The sequence below is a fragment of the Larimichthys crocea genome, chromosome X, assembly GCF_000972845.2.
Source record: "Larimichthys crocea isolate SSNF chromosome X, L_crocea_2.0, whole genome shotgun sequence".
Taxonomy (NCBI): Eukaryota; Metazoa; Chordata; class Actinopteri; family Sciaenidae; genus Larimichthys; species Larimichthys crocea.
Window position 1 is genome coordinate 17743014 of NC_040020.1, and position 14675 is coordinate 17757688.

At 42.7% G+C, this 14675-nt stretch overlaps 1 protein-coding gene across 2 annotated transcripts; it reads right to left on the reverse strand.

The window, feature by feature from the left end:
- Window positions 1-568: 568 nt before the first annotated feature.
- On the reverse strand, window positions 569-13923 carry LOC104933922 (kinesin-associated protein 3). 2 transcript variants are annotated; one of them, XM_010749474.3, is made up of 20 exons: window positions 13684-13923; window positions 12468-12599; window positions 12099-12256; window positions 11649-11710; window positions 11238-11379; window positions 10972-11071; window positions 10756-10880; window positions 10529-10627; window positions 7427-7605; window positions 6321-6483; window positions 5961-6061; window positions 5742-5850; window positions 5375-5487; window positions 5106-5271; window positions 4742-4867; window positions 4467-4565; window positions 3954-4039; window positions 3660-3813; window positions 3106-3190; window positions 569-2853 (listed from the first exon to the last, which is right to left on the reverse strand). In XM_010749474.3, exons 1-20 carry the CDS (start codon window positions 13710-13712, stop codon window positions 2751-2753), a joined length of 2331 nt encoding a protein of 776 aa, XP_010747776.1. In that variant the 5' UTR covers window positions 13713-13923; the 3' UTR covers window positions 569-2750. The 2 variants fall into 2 exon arrangements, with proteins under 2 accessions (XP_010747776.1, XP_027138981.1); XM_027283180.1 differs by lacking the exon at window positions 13684-13923 and adding an exon at window positions 12819-12850.
- Between the last annotated feature and the right edge of the window lie 752 nt (window positions 13924-14675).

The window sequence follows — 14675 nt, forward strand, 5'->3', positions numbered from 1 at the left end:
ATAATAACGTAACAACGAACAGTTGTCATATTCAATATTAATTTTCCTTTTAGCTCAGTTTTGGTCCATCTGCCTGTTGCCAGCTGCTAAAAGCTGTCTGTCTGCGGGATGTCCAGGTAGTATAGAGTGGGTTTAATCCTGAAAACAGCGGCCTGCTGCTGATTAAAGCATGAAAGCACAGACAGTGAAACCAAAACCATAAAGCTAAAACTCTCAAAAATAATTCTCCCATGATTTAATGTTATTTTACCAATCAGCAGAATAGCATAAACAATACAAGTGTCAATATATTTAAAAATGTTTTTTTAATATACTATTTTATACTAAATCATATAATCTTTAATTATGTCATTTTTGGGGGCGTCTATACTTTTTACTTGTCTGCTGACTGTTCATGTGGCTGATCTTTAGTTTGAATTTTTAATATTTCATTCATTCAATGACTGTGTCCAGCTTGCTTAAAGTTCAATGTTTTCACAGATTAATAACTATTACAACACAGAGATTCTTTATTTTTTTATTTTCTATGAGCAGAATGGTGTGATTTTAAAAACAGTCTTATGTCATATGAAATGTGACAGTTTTTTTATTTTTATTAAAGAACCTGAGGATGAAAGACAGCGAGAGATGGAGCGTATCTATAGTCCAGAACTTGCTTCTGTTTACAGTGTCATGTTACATGTCAAGTAACAATCAAATCAATTATAAAAACACAATCATATACAGAGAGTAACAATAACTTATGATAAAAACAAAACATAACCATGCATCAAAATATAACTAGTGCAAATATGCCTATGAGTAATACAGTATGCAGCTAACTGTCAGTGTCCTGTGTGAGCCTCCTCTCGTGTAGTTCAGTCAATGGCACAATACATTTTTGTTTTGACAGGAGAAATGATGCTGCTCTCATTCACATTTATACATTCACACATGGAGCTTGTTCAGCAGGAAGTGCCATGCTCAAGGGAACATCATCCAAGTTAGCCCTGCTATTTAAAGTGATGAGAATCTAGTCACAGTCCTGGGTGTATTTTGAAATTTGACAATTTGTTGTCGGTTTGTGCACTAATGTTCTTGCAATGACCCTCCACAGCGAACAAGGACGCAGTGAAAACAAAGCCTTTTGCAGCTGAAGGCAGACATTAACAACATAATGTCACTCATCCTGTGACTCGGGTCTCCTGATCTCACCGCTGTTCAAACAGGAAGCCCCCGAAAGCTTCATGAGCAGTGCTGTAGTGTCTGATACGTGCACAGTGAAGGTCCACTGCCCTCTCCTCCAACATGCACACACAAATAAAAGTGCTCTCCCAATTAGTTCAAGTTCAAATGTGTACTGAGGGTCAGTGTATGTAACGCATTCAACACTGCACATGCTGAACAGTATGTTGTATGAGGAATTTAGATGCTTTCAATGTGGTGCTTTCTCAGTATGTAAACAGCCTTAAGAGATCTGAGCCACAGGATTACTGATAAAACTTCAGCAATAACAGAAAAACTGTGGTTCCTCCTTTCCTATTTAACAAAGTTCAGATCGTTTGGTTTCCCAGATCTCCTCCAAAACAAATGAAGAATAATCTGAAGTGGAGTGGAGCATTAAAACAGAGACTCCAGGTCTGTGTCAGACCATCTGTCCCTCTGCGAGCTGCTAGCTGTGCTGGCAGTCACTTCCTGCAGTCAAAGCTGCCATGGTTAACAGATGTCCTGTTTTAGTAAACGCTGCATTCAGGTCAACTCAGCGGGGACAGCCACAGTATCAGGGGTGTGTGGTGTCAGGTCAGTAACATTCATTTTCTTATGTATTGAAATACTGTGTATCCATTTAAAAAGCGAGGGCACACTTCTTCCGCTGTGACAGAGTGTCGACATTTCTTGTTGCTGAATGTAATACTGCTATGGTTTGACATCAGTAACATGTAGAGTGCACTGTGTGGTGGCCGCAACAATGACCTGAGCCACAAGACTGCAGCATTTTAAGCTTCAACGTAAGAGTGAACATTTCTCGGGCCACGTTCACACCAGCTCTGCTCTTTTGAATCTGAACTGGAATCTGACGTTTCCCCTTAGTGTTTGTGATCCTCGTCAAAGTGCAGTTGTTTAAAGCAAGGCAGGTGCCTCGTTTGACATGCATGGGGAAAATGGAGAACATGATCATGGTTGAAGAGAGTGTGAGACCACCTGTGAGGGCTGCAAAGGAGAAAAAAACAAGCACCCCTTTATCACTAACCTCCTCTGTTACTCTGTGTCCACGCATCAATGAATCTTCATCAAGCTATCGGACTAATCTGCCACTGTGAAAGCACCCTAAGTTAGAAGCACCACCAACATCAATGTTCCCATTTTACAGTGGCACAGACAAACAAAGCTATGTACATCTAGTGCATGTTAATAAACTGATGAGTCAAACTGTTCAGCAACAGAAAAACAGAAGATGTTTGAGTAAAGAGGCAGATGTTCATGATTACACTGTAAAACATGCAGAAATTAATCAACATAAGAAGACTGTAGCAAGAGTGCAAGGAAGACTTAACTACTTATGTGTTTGACATAATGGTGAATGTATGGAAAGCTTAATGAAAAGTGACTAGTTTAAAATGTGTCAGACCTCATCAGTATTTCAGCCTTTATGATCGTTCGCCTTCAGTCATGAGGGATTCTAGCAGTGATTCTATCTAAAGATATAACATGCGGGATGTGAATGGAGCTAAGACGCCCTGAAGTGTTTCACAAACCAGGCGCTCGTGTGTCTATGAGTACTGATAAAAGGGTTGTTCGTCAGGTCTGAAGCCATACGCAGTAGCCGGTCGTCCAGGTGACGAGCTCGTCTGGTCGAACACGTCATTGCCATCTCTGGAAAATAAAGACAAGACCTTTCTTTATTAAACTGACGTCTTCCTCAGATATATTCATATTTATGTGTGTGTCTCCCATGTTTGATATCTTAAAATGCTTGCATTACCACATAACCAATGCTCGGCAGACAGGTAACCTTTGCCACTAAGATCAATGACCACATTTTCTGCTGATTCTGGTGTTTCTTTCACCTGACCCAGTCTCTACGTGCTGTGAGACGGCTCATGTTTCTGCAGGGTGTTCACTCACCCTGTATGGTGCACGTCTCCATTTTGAGGCTGCATGTCACTGAAGAAATCAGGGCTGACTGAGCCGTCTGCTGGAGTTATTCCATCTAAAGACACACACACAGACACATTGCTTGCACTTCATATTAAGTCAAAGTCACCATAATCAGTCTTTTTTAAATGTGACTACAGCAGCTGAAACTGGAAGTAATACAGTAGTTTCCCTCCTCACCCGATAGAGTAGTGCACTACAGTACCACACTGACACCAAAAGCTTCAGTGAATATATCAATCAATAAATACAAGCGTGTGTTTCCTTCCTGTTTTATTGCCCACTGAATGCATTCTGGGCTTTGTGGTATTACTGTTATTAGTCAGTCTGTGCTGCTGTCTGTGCTGCTTGTTCTGATGACCTTGACAATCCTGGAAGTTTGCTCAACTGACATGTTGCTTCTACATCAGGAGCTGATGTGACTAAAACCTTGACAATTCTTAAAAAGTAAACTTGATCATTCAGAATTTATATATTAATGTCATTCTTTCAGTGTACACCCATAGATTTGTGTGTGTGTGTACCTGCACTGTAGAATAGGTCAGTCCTGTCATCATTATCGTAGAGATATGGTTCAGACTCATCAGCTTGGCGACTCTCGACCATCTCCAACCACTGGTTGTTATGGAAACGGAACTTTTCTGACTGAATCTTCCTCCCCCACTCCTCATCGTACTCCTGGAAGGTGAAGGGTAAAGAAATTGGAAAACAGACAGGCAGGAAGGTGTGTTTCTATTTTTAAGACTTCTGGTGTGTGTGCGTGTATGTGTGTGTGTTTATCAATAATGCAATGTATAATGTAATAATGTTTCACTTACAGCGATAATGTCGAGGGTGTTGTCACACACTTTTCTGATCTCTGCATTCTTGTCATGCATCAGATCTATCAGGTAGGCTGGAGCCTCTGCAGAGAAGGTTAAAGAAAGAGATTCTCGGAGGGAGATGTTGGATGTTACAGTCTGTGAAACCTGTCTCACCTCAACTTAAAAGGAGCAGTGTGTCAGATTTAGTGGCATCCAGTGGTGACTGCAAACACCTAATTTCACCCTCTCCCTATGGTGGCCACCAACAGAAAATGTCCCTGTCTAGAGTCAATGTTTAGTTTGGCTGGTCAACCTGGTGGACTCCTGGAAGAGAACATGCAGCATTTTATTTTCAGGTAATCAAACACTAATGAAAACAGAATTATGGATATTACAGTACTATACTATACTATACTACTATACTACTTACTATAAATAGAGCCCCCTAAAGCTGGACACACTGGACCTTTAATGAGGGATGACCTCGGCTAAATTTAGACCAGACAAGGTGCACTGTGGGAAGGATACGGGTGTCTTTGATGATGACGTCTCGTGTGGCCTGGTGAAAAACCATCTGATAAAAGACGTAGACAATCTGACACACAAACTCATCGTCCTCCTGCTGGGCTGCATTCAACAAACAAAAGAATAACACTGGTCATTTCAGGAGGCATGATATCTTTGAACAGTTTTACATTTGAGCATTATTGTTTCTAGAAACAGTGAAACAGTGAAAATCTCAAAGGCAGTGTAAACATTCCCTGATCATTGTGTTCATTAACAAGACCAGGTGTGTGTGTTACCATTCAGCAGCTCGATAAGAGCAGGAATAATGCCAGATTTGGCCAACATGGCAGCACAGGCGTCATCCATGGAAACCGTTCCAATCATTATCACCACCTCCAGGATGAGGTCATCCTCTGCTGAGCCTGAAACACACACACAAACACACAAACACAAAGAGATGAACCTCACAAGATCAAACTTCATTAAGCGTTGGTGATTGAGGTTGTTGTAGAAAATAAATAGATAACATACAGAACACAACAACTGAGCCAGATCAGCTTATGTGGTTATATACCAGAGCATAACATGAGTATCAAATGGGCTCTAAAACATACCGTAGATAGATTCTGTCTATGTATATTCTCTAAATCTAACCAGTACCTGGTTTAAGTCTGTCTTTGAGGTAGGGTACGAGGTTGTACTCCTTCAGCACCAACTCCCAGTCCAGGTCAGGGATGGTGAGATTTGCCAGCGTCCCCAGACACTCCAGAACCCACACCTCCTCCTCCTCTGCACGGATCTCTGCTGCCAGATCGCCAACATAGTCCTGACAGAGACAGACAAGACAGAACAGATCAGTCACATATGAGCCACTTTGTGCAATACCTCTAAAAAAAACATAGAGCGACATGCTTTTTGAACTAGCTTACTATGAAGAGTGGTTTGGTTAGTCCGTCATGCTGTGAGATGTTTCTGATCATCTTCATCAGAAGGCAGTCTTTCATCTTCAGAGCTCTCTTCATGAGCATCTTCAGCCCATTTCCTAGACACAGAGACAAACACAAACTCATGTACAACAGAAGTAGTGTTTTTACAATAATAATAGATTCATCAAACAGAGTTGTCCACACAAACGCCTCTCTTCTGAAGCCAGAAACCGAGTCAAGACTCAAATCAGTAGTACAACACCAGCGCTGACAGAGAATAATATGTCTACCTGTTCAAAGTGTCAGCAGTCTGGAAGATTTTACACAGACACTGAATCATTATCTGGTTATAAAATGCAGCTCAGCTTACCTTCACACATGAGCTGTGCATTCCTCTTGTTTGCAGCAAGGTTGATACAGATGGAGATGATCTCGCCTTCGATTTCCTCCTCGCTGTGCTCATACAGCATTCGCATTAGCTAGACACAAACACGCGCACAATTTTACCCGACTTTAGAAATATCAAAGTTGGTGTACGTGCTGAAGTGAACACTTTGAGTCAGTCTGAAGTGAGTGGCTCTCACTGTACCTGAGGTATGCAGTCAGTGTAAACAAACATGCCCTTGAATCGGTCGTCGATGCTGATGTGATACAGGATACGCATGGCGACCTGACGGTTGTTCTCGTCACCTGCAGGACAACAAACACACGCGAACACCTGTCAAGGTATTCTATCAATGACTGACCAAAGCTGGTACAACTGGAGCTAGCAGCTAGCCATGCTAGCAGAACTGTGGGGCTGAAACTGAAAAACAATTAATACATAAAAAGTGAATTTTTAGGAGCTTCATAGAGGTAATTATTCATCACACGGCTGCTGTCTTATGGATAAAGCATAATGTGCTGCATATGTAATATAGACAGTTGACTGTTATGTGTGTACGGTTACCCAACAAGGCAGTCAGTTTAGGCAACAGTCCGACTTCCACCATCTTGGCTCTGAGTCCAGAGTCAAAGGAGAGGTTGAGCAGCAGACGCAGAGTCAGGTTTAACAGGTCGTCATGGTCACAGGGAACCAGATGAGCCAATCGTTCTACAGTGTCCACCTCAGCCTGAACGAACACAGAAACAGATGAGAAATGTTTAATGATGCTGTTCCTCAGTCAGAAAGAAACAGAACAGTTCAGAAGATTGAAACAATAAATTTAATAAGAAGAATTAGACATTATTTCAATGAATGGATATGTACTGTACATGACTAGGACTAAAATGAACAACTCATTTTCACTGATTCAACTGTTTATTATTTTATTTGTTAGAAGGCCAAATTATTTACAACAACTCAGATTGTCAAATAAATATATAAACATACAATGAAAAAGGAATATATTGAATACAAAAGCAAATAACACACACACAAACAAACATGATAACCCATTTCCAGCCTGAGAAACTGAAAGGTCGTCAGCTTTAACTATTAATTGAGGACACATTTGTGACTGATTCCAGGTCAGTTCGTTCTCTGCCAGTGGTGGAAATAGATACAAGTGACAATTGGATGGGGTGTAGGGGTCCCTGTACATCCTTTTAGTCATGTGGGTCATGTAATAGTAATTCACTTTGCTGAAACAAGTAGAATGTGAACCACCTAAGCCCAGCCTACGCTAGGTCACTGGGAAGAGGGTGAATGATGTTGACAGACCCAAAACAGCTAGTGATTCCAGGAACACTACTGAAGCTGTGTCCAGAAGTAATAGTAGTATCTATGTGTGTGGCCTTATTGTGTCTGACCAATGGTCAAAGGAAATGATCTGATGGTGCCCCCACCAAATCCTCACTGTAAAGCCATGATAAGAAAATGTTTGTTATTCTGACCTGATTTATAAAATGATTCTCAAAACCGATTCATTTACAGTAGAAACTTTTCATATATTTACTGAATCTGTAATTTAAGGTTGATATCAGGAGGACGCTGTTACTTGGATTATGGTAAGATAGGTCAATCACCTTTTTAACAGTGTTACTAACTGTTACTAACAGTGCATCTCCACTTACCATGTCATTCTTGTTCTCCAGGAAGATGGAAAGTTTTTTGAGGAATGACACCACCAGGACCAGCAGCTCCTCATCATCCCGTTCAAGAACTTTGACCAGCAGACCAACAATGTTTTTATTCCTCATCTTCAGCTCGGTTCTGGTGTCCTCAGCGAGGTTCAACAGGAGGTAAAGAGACACTGAGACGGTGAAAGAGATAAAAAGAAAGGAAGAAGTGAAGAACAGATGGGAAGTCATCATCACTCCTGTCAAAAACTTGAGTTTTATGTTTCATAAAGTTACCAACTATGAACAGAACTAATGCTTGGAGTGGAACATTTACATTTACATTTAGTCATTTAGCAGATGCTTTTATCCAAAGCGAATTACAGAGAAGGGAACAATCAAGGTACAGTACGATAAGAATCGTTAGTGCAACAATAAGTGCTGTGACAATTCTTAAAGGGGTAGATTTGTCATGTCCAGTTGTAGGTAGTGCTAGGAGAGGAGGTCCTCTCTGAAGAGCTGGGTCTTCAGGTGTTTTTCAAAAGGTAGAGAGGGACGCTCCTGCTCTGGTAGGAACTGGTAGTGCGTTCCACCAACAGGGAACAACGCACGAAAAGAGTTTGGATTGCCTTGAGTGAACAGGTGGCAGAGCCAGGCGTCGTTCATTGGAGGACCTTTTGGGTTGGTTGTAGACCAGGCGTGCCGCCGTGTTCTGGATCATCTGAAGAGGTTTTATTGTGGAGGCTGGGAGGCCCATCAGGAGGGCATTACAGTAGTCTAGTCTTGAAATGACCACAGCTTGTGTCAGGATTAAGGATGTTGCGTTAAGTAAGGCCTGATTTTTCTGATGTTGTAAAGTGCAAAGCGGCATGACCGGGCAACTGAGGCGACATGATTGGAAAAGGTTAACCCCTAAGTTTCTCACCACCCTGGTGGGGGCTAGAGATAGGGAGTCAATTTTGATGTTGATGTCATGGTGTATAGTAGGTTTGGCTGGGAGGACCAGTAGTTCAGTTTTTGAGAGATTCCGCTGGAGGTGATGTGCCTTCATCCATGTGGTGATGTCTGAGAGGCAATCAGAGACCTGTGCAGAGATCGAGGGGTCCTCAGGTGGAAATGATAGATACAGCTGAGTGTCATCTGCATAGCAGTGATAGGAAAAGCCATGTGAACGTATAAACAACACTGTGAACTAATGTTGCTTTCACACAGGTGGAGATATGCAGATAGAATCGCTGGTAGCTCCAATAAACTATGTTATTTATTTTTATTTCTATTTTTCAGCTTTATTGCTGAAACGCTTATAACCTATGACAGAAATACAGCCATTGGAAAAGGAAGCAGAGGGTTTGGATTCAAGATCAGTGAAAAGATTTACCCAGTCAGATCAGCTGAACCAGACACAAAGGCATCAGCATTAGCCTAAGACTCCTCAATGACTGCTTTGACCAGCTCTGTGGTGTGGTTGGGCACTTGTTCAACCTGAGCCTGAGCCTGGAGAAGGTCCCGGCCCTGTGGAAGACCTCCTGTGTGGTTTCGGTACCAAAGACGCCGCGCCCCAAGGAGCCAAATCACTTCAGGCCTGTTGCCTTGACTTCTCACCTGATGAAGACCATGGAGAGGATAATCCTGAGAGACACCTGTGGGCGCTGGTGGGCACAAAGCTTGGAGCCCCTTCAGTTTGCTTACCAGCCTAGCATCGGGGTGGATGACGCTGCACAGGTCGCTGCTACACCTGGAGGACACCCGGAGCACTGTGAGGGTCATGTTTTTTTATTTCTCCAGTGCTTTTAACACAATCCAGCCTTCACTGCTCAGAGTGACGATGGAGAATGTGGGAGTGGAACAACAGACTACCTGGCTATAAACAGACTACCTCACCAACAGACCACAGTATGTGAGGCTCCATCACTGTGTGTCTGACGTGGTGCTCTGCAGCACAGGTGCCCCTCAGGGTATGGTGTTCTCCCCCCCTCCTTTTCACCCACAACACCACCCACTGCCACATCCAGAAGTTCTTCGATGACACAGACGTTGTTGGATGTGTTTCAGAGTGGAACGATCATGAATACAGGACGCTCATAAGAAACTTTGTCAGTGGTGTGAGCTCAACCAGCTTCAGCTCAACACCAGCAAGACGAAGGAGATGATCGTCGACTTCAGGAGAAAGACATCCTACTTCACACCGATGAACATCCAGGGATCGGACATAGAGGTGGTGGAGAGCTACAAATTCCTGGGTGTTCACCTCAACAATAAATTGGACTGGACTGACAACACCCACGCACTTTACAAGAAGGGCCAGAGTCGTCTCCACCTGCTGAGGAGACTGAGGTTCTTCGGAGTGTGCAGGGCTCTCCTCAGGACCTTCTATGACTCTGTGGTGGCCTCAGCCTCTTTTATGCTGTGGTCTGCTGGAGAGGGGGCAGCACGGACAGGGACAGGAGCAGGCTCAACAGACTCATCAGGAGAGCGAGCTCTGTCCTGGACTGTCCTCTGGACTCCATAGAGGAAGTGGGGGAGAGAAGGATGGTAGCTAAGCTGACATCCATCATGGACAACACCTCTCACCCCCTACATGACACTGTGGGGTCTCTGAGCAGCTCCTTTAGCAACAGACTGATACACCCACAGTGTAAGGAGAGGTTCCACAGGTCCTTCATCCCTGCTGCTGTCAGGGTCTACAACACCTGCACCACCTGATCATGTTGTACTTTCTGTCCCAGGATGAGAGGTTAGAGAGCAGGGCTACACCCAGCATGGACTTAAGGCTGCTCCTGACTAATGTCTGCTTTAGACCAAATAGTCTGGCCAAACAAACAGGGAATCAGAGAATGTAGTGTCTACATCTATACAGAGACCTGCTCCATCAAGAACACTCGATAGCTGGACCGTGCTCTGAGCTCAACCTTGTGCTATATAACGATGAATAAATAGCCTTAATAATGGGGTTAGTACTATTCTACAAAGTGCTAAATATGGTTGGAGAAGTTATATAATGTATTATTTATATGTGGCAAAGAATGCACATTATTTTGATCTTAAATTGGAATGAAGTGATGCATCAACTTTTACATCACAGCAAATATAAAGCTAAAAGTTGAAAGGCCAGCGTACCTCTGAGCAGCTGCTCCTGTTTGGCCAGAAGGCCTTGGTATTTTCTCATGGCTTTGTCCTGGTCCCTTCTGAGTGAGCTGTTCTCGGGTGCTGACTCACGTATAGAAAGGAGTGTTAAGGAACATGTACTGTGCGCACATGGAAGAAGTCGGGTAAACTATTGAGGAGGAGTGTAGAAATATGACTGACAGCTCAGTCACACAGATGCACATGAGGTCAAAGGATATAAGCCTTGTTCTTCTTGCGTAGCTCCTCGCGCCACACGTCATGTCTCTTCAGCTCATGTTCCACCACGCTCATACACAACGCTCCTATTTTATAATGACTCACCACTCCATGAAACTGGGAGAAACTGCAGGAGAGGAGAAGAGACGTGTCATGTAACGGGATGAATGAAACAGTAAGACATACTAAAGAAGCGTGTGTCAGTCTGTGCGTGTTACCTGGAGAAGCAGAAGAAGATGTAAATGATGATGGTAGCCAGATCTACACTCTGTTTCCAGTCCTCCCTCAATACTCTGGCCAGAGCACCAAGAACTGCCTCTACACACACAAACACACCCAGCATTTTCATGTGAGGTGATATGATTCACACAGGTACAGAAGACTTTGGCACCAGCTCTGAGTCAAAACAAACACAGCTAAGTTTGAACATGTGTATGAGCTACATTTCTAAAGCTCAGTGTTAGCAGGCAGATTTAAAGTATACCATTGTGCAGCAGCTCCTCCAGGTTATCAGGGTTGCGGGCGAGCTGCAGAATAAGAGCAGAGCCTCTGATCTTCTCCGGGATGCCTTCATAGAGCAGTTCAATGTACTCATCCACTCTGGTTATACAGGCTTCCTCGTTTATCTACAGACAAAATAAACACACACACATTCACACACTGCACACTCCAGTCAAATTAAATAAACACTTTGAAGATTCAAAGTCTTTCAGCAGCAATATTGTTGATTAAACTAAACTGAAATAAAATAAACGAGGAGTGAGATTATTGCCTTGAATTTGGTGTTGGTATAAATCATGTTAGTGAGCTCAAAGACTAAATTTAGTGAATACTGTCTGAGTACCAAGGTCAAACTGAAGTGGTGATAGAGGAAAGAGTCAGTCTGTGTTTTTACCTCCATCCCTTCAAACGGCGTCAGCTCTCTGGGTTTCACAGTTCTTTTCTCTTTCTTCTCCACTGGTGACACAAAAACACAAACTGCTGACAGCAAAAGCATCACACAGTACTGGCTTTACTCCAAAACTTTAATCATATCTAACAGGATCTACATGACTCATCGATATACAGGTTAACACTGGTTTAACACTCTTCAAACCTGCCATCCCTCTGTGTTTATATACATTTAATCTGCTGAGTTTCTTCAAATTTGCCCACATTGGAATGCCACCGTAACATTACATCTTTACATGTTGTGATGTTAGCATTCAACAATGTATCAGCTAATTGGGAGTCCAGAGACAAATAAAATAAATCAATCAATAAATCAATAGAACGTATTATTAAATCTGCTCTGTGTATGGTGCCAGAAACCATGCAAGGGTGTAATGATGGTAACATGACTGACGTTTGCCCTCCACTGGTGATGATTTTCTGTTCTGCAAGTAGTAGAGGAGCTGCTCCACCTGGGGCAGACGGGAAGCTGGGATGAGTTTACACTCTTCCATCACTTTCTTAGCCAAAGCTCCTACATCTGTACTCGGAGAAAGACTTTTCACACGGATACTGGAGGCAGAGAGAAGACAAAGAGAAGGGTCACGGATAAGAATAACACAAAGAACCAGCACGAGTACAACTAATCCAGTTCAAACGAGGACAAAATGAATGAAAAAGAGGTAGAGAAAATCAACTGTCACTGTTAGTATTCAGGTAGAGAAAGAAGGGGAGATGGATCAGGACCTTGCGGGAAAGAAATGGGAGTTGTGTGTACACTCACATCTTTTGTCCCTCCTTGCGTTCGCCCAGCATATGACCTCCACCTTCCCCCAGGATAGTTGCTTCCACCTCATAGTGGACCACAAGGGCCTTCTCTGTGGGATGGACATCCAGACTGCCCGCAGTCACTTTGCTTTGGGTGACGATGAACAGACAGTTAAACTCAATTCAAGGATTATTAACTGAGTATCTAAAATGAGTTGAAGTTTCAAAACAAGGAATTGAACAATAACAATGAGTAGGATGCAGTAAATGTAATTCCATGTAAAGATGTCAAACATATCACTGTATCAGTATCATACATCTTTCACAGGATACTGATAATAACTTCCTCACAGACAGATATCTATACCGTAGTGTCGTTGACATTCATCCACATCCACCGTAACAATAACGTTATGTATGGGCAGACACGCCCAGGCAGCGACATACAAACGGCTGTGCTGACCGGCTAACGGGGTTACATATCTATCCATAAAGGGTTATATCATGAGAAAGCTTAGCCCAGCTCACAGTGTAAGCGTGCAGACAGTAAACTAATTCAACATTAGATATCTGATCAGCGTGTCGATGTCACAGTGCTGTAGCTTTGCTTGCTAGCTGTGGCCGCGGTGTCCCAGCCCCCTTCATTGAGGGAGTGCGACGCCAAACCCCGGGTAACAATCTGTCGGATAAACGGCGTGTTTACCGACGAACATAAAAGAAAATATGTCTAAATGATTTGTATGGTATCGTGTTGGAGTCGGCACAGTCACCACAGGCTGTGTACTGACACACACATATGCTCCATACTTTGTTAGTTAACGCTATCTTCCACGAAGGGGCGATTTCAGAGACATGATTGTGGAAGCAAAGGCACCGCATATTCAAAGTATGCGTGTTCTGTGTGGATTACATATACACCGAAGAGATTTGCCATAACAGATTACCAGATATCCTATATTTAATTCCGCTTGGTATTTTCTTCTCCTGGTGAGAAAGAGAAATAAGCGAGTCTCTCCTTGTAATGGAGCCGCTCATCAGGACGGATGATGGAATTTCGATCCCAAACATCTCCTCGTCTTTACAGCAGTGTGAGGGACAAACACCGTATTTTAATGAACCTACATTAACGTGTCAGAGGGATTGTAGTAAGGTTAGCCAGCTATTATGAAGTCATTCCCCACATTACATTGAACTAAGTTCACGTTAGTCACGTCAGCTTCGTTACGTCTTACCGTTTGAGGTAGCGCGCGTCATCCTGCATCTTCCTCAGATTAAAGTTCTCTGGTTATAATTTAATTTAACAGCTCAATCACATTTAACCAATCTTCCAAATCACGACCACAGAGATTCGCGTGCTAATCGCTAGCACCACTGTCAAAACAGCAGGAATGGACTACAAACATGGAGGTCTTCCTTCCTCCTCCTCCTTCTTCTTCTCTGTCGCTGGAATCCTCGGTGTTCCCGTACTGCCAGCTTGTGGACACTCACAGGCAGCGAGCTGTGATCAGGCTTATTGTTGTTGTTACTAACGTTCTTATATTGTTATTATTTATTTACTATTATTAGGATTACTACTTACTTACTTGGTGGATTACTTGTTTATTATTACACCATCAACAGATCAACACTGAAATGTTGAGGTTGCGACGCAGCAGCTGCCTGAGAGACCAAAGTCAGGAAATCACTGTCTAACACCAGCTATAGCAGCTCAAATATATCAAATATGGAGCTGCTGGGTTGAATAGTCTTTCTTGTTTTTTTTTTTATAATGATCATCAGAATAACATGAAACATGCTCTGTTTCTCAATCACCTCTTGTTCATGTACATTCTGCACTGGGCGTTTTTTTTGTCTGATTACATAATTTAAAGGGCTTTTGTCAATAATGATCTGTGGACATTCTCTTCTATCCCCAGTATCTGGAGTGGTCTCTTCCAAAAGACTAAAATCAATGTCTTCGTTTTACTTAATAAAAAAATAATAACATACCTGATGACCATGTTCTTTTTATTCATAGGTTTAGGTCATGTGAGTAGGTAGAAATACTCCTCTAGTACAGCTTGTCATTGGGCTTTAGCACTGTGGCTGCCAGTCAATACAAACTGAATGAATCGTTACTTACTTTTGAAGTCCAGTTATATGACAAGCAGATCTGATCGTATGGCCCTACATTAAACAGAACCACATAAAAGAGTGCATAAATACCAGTTAGTGTACCTGAATT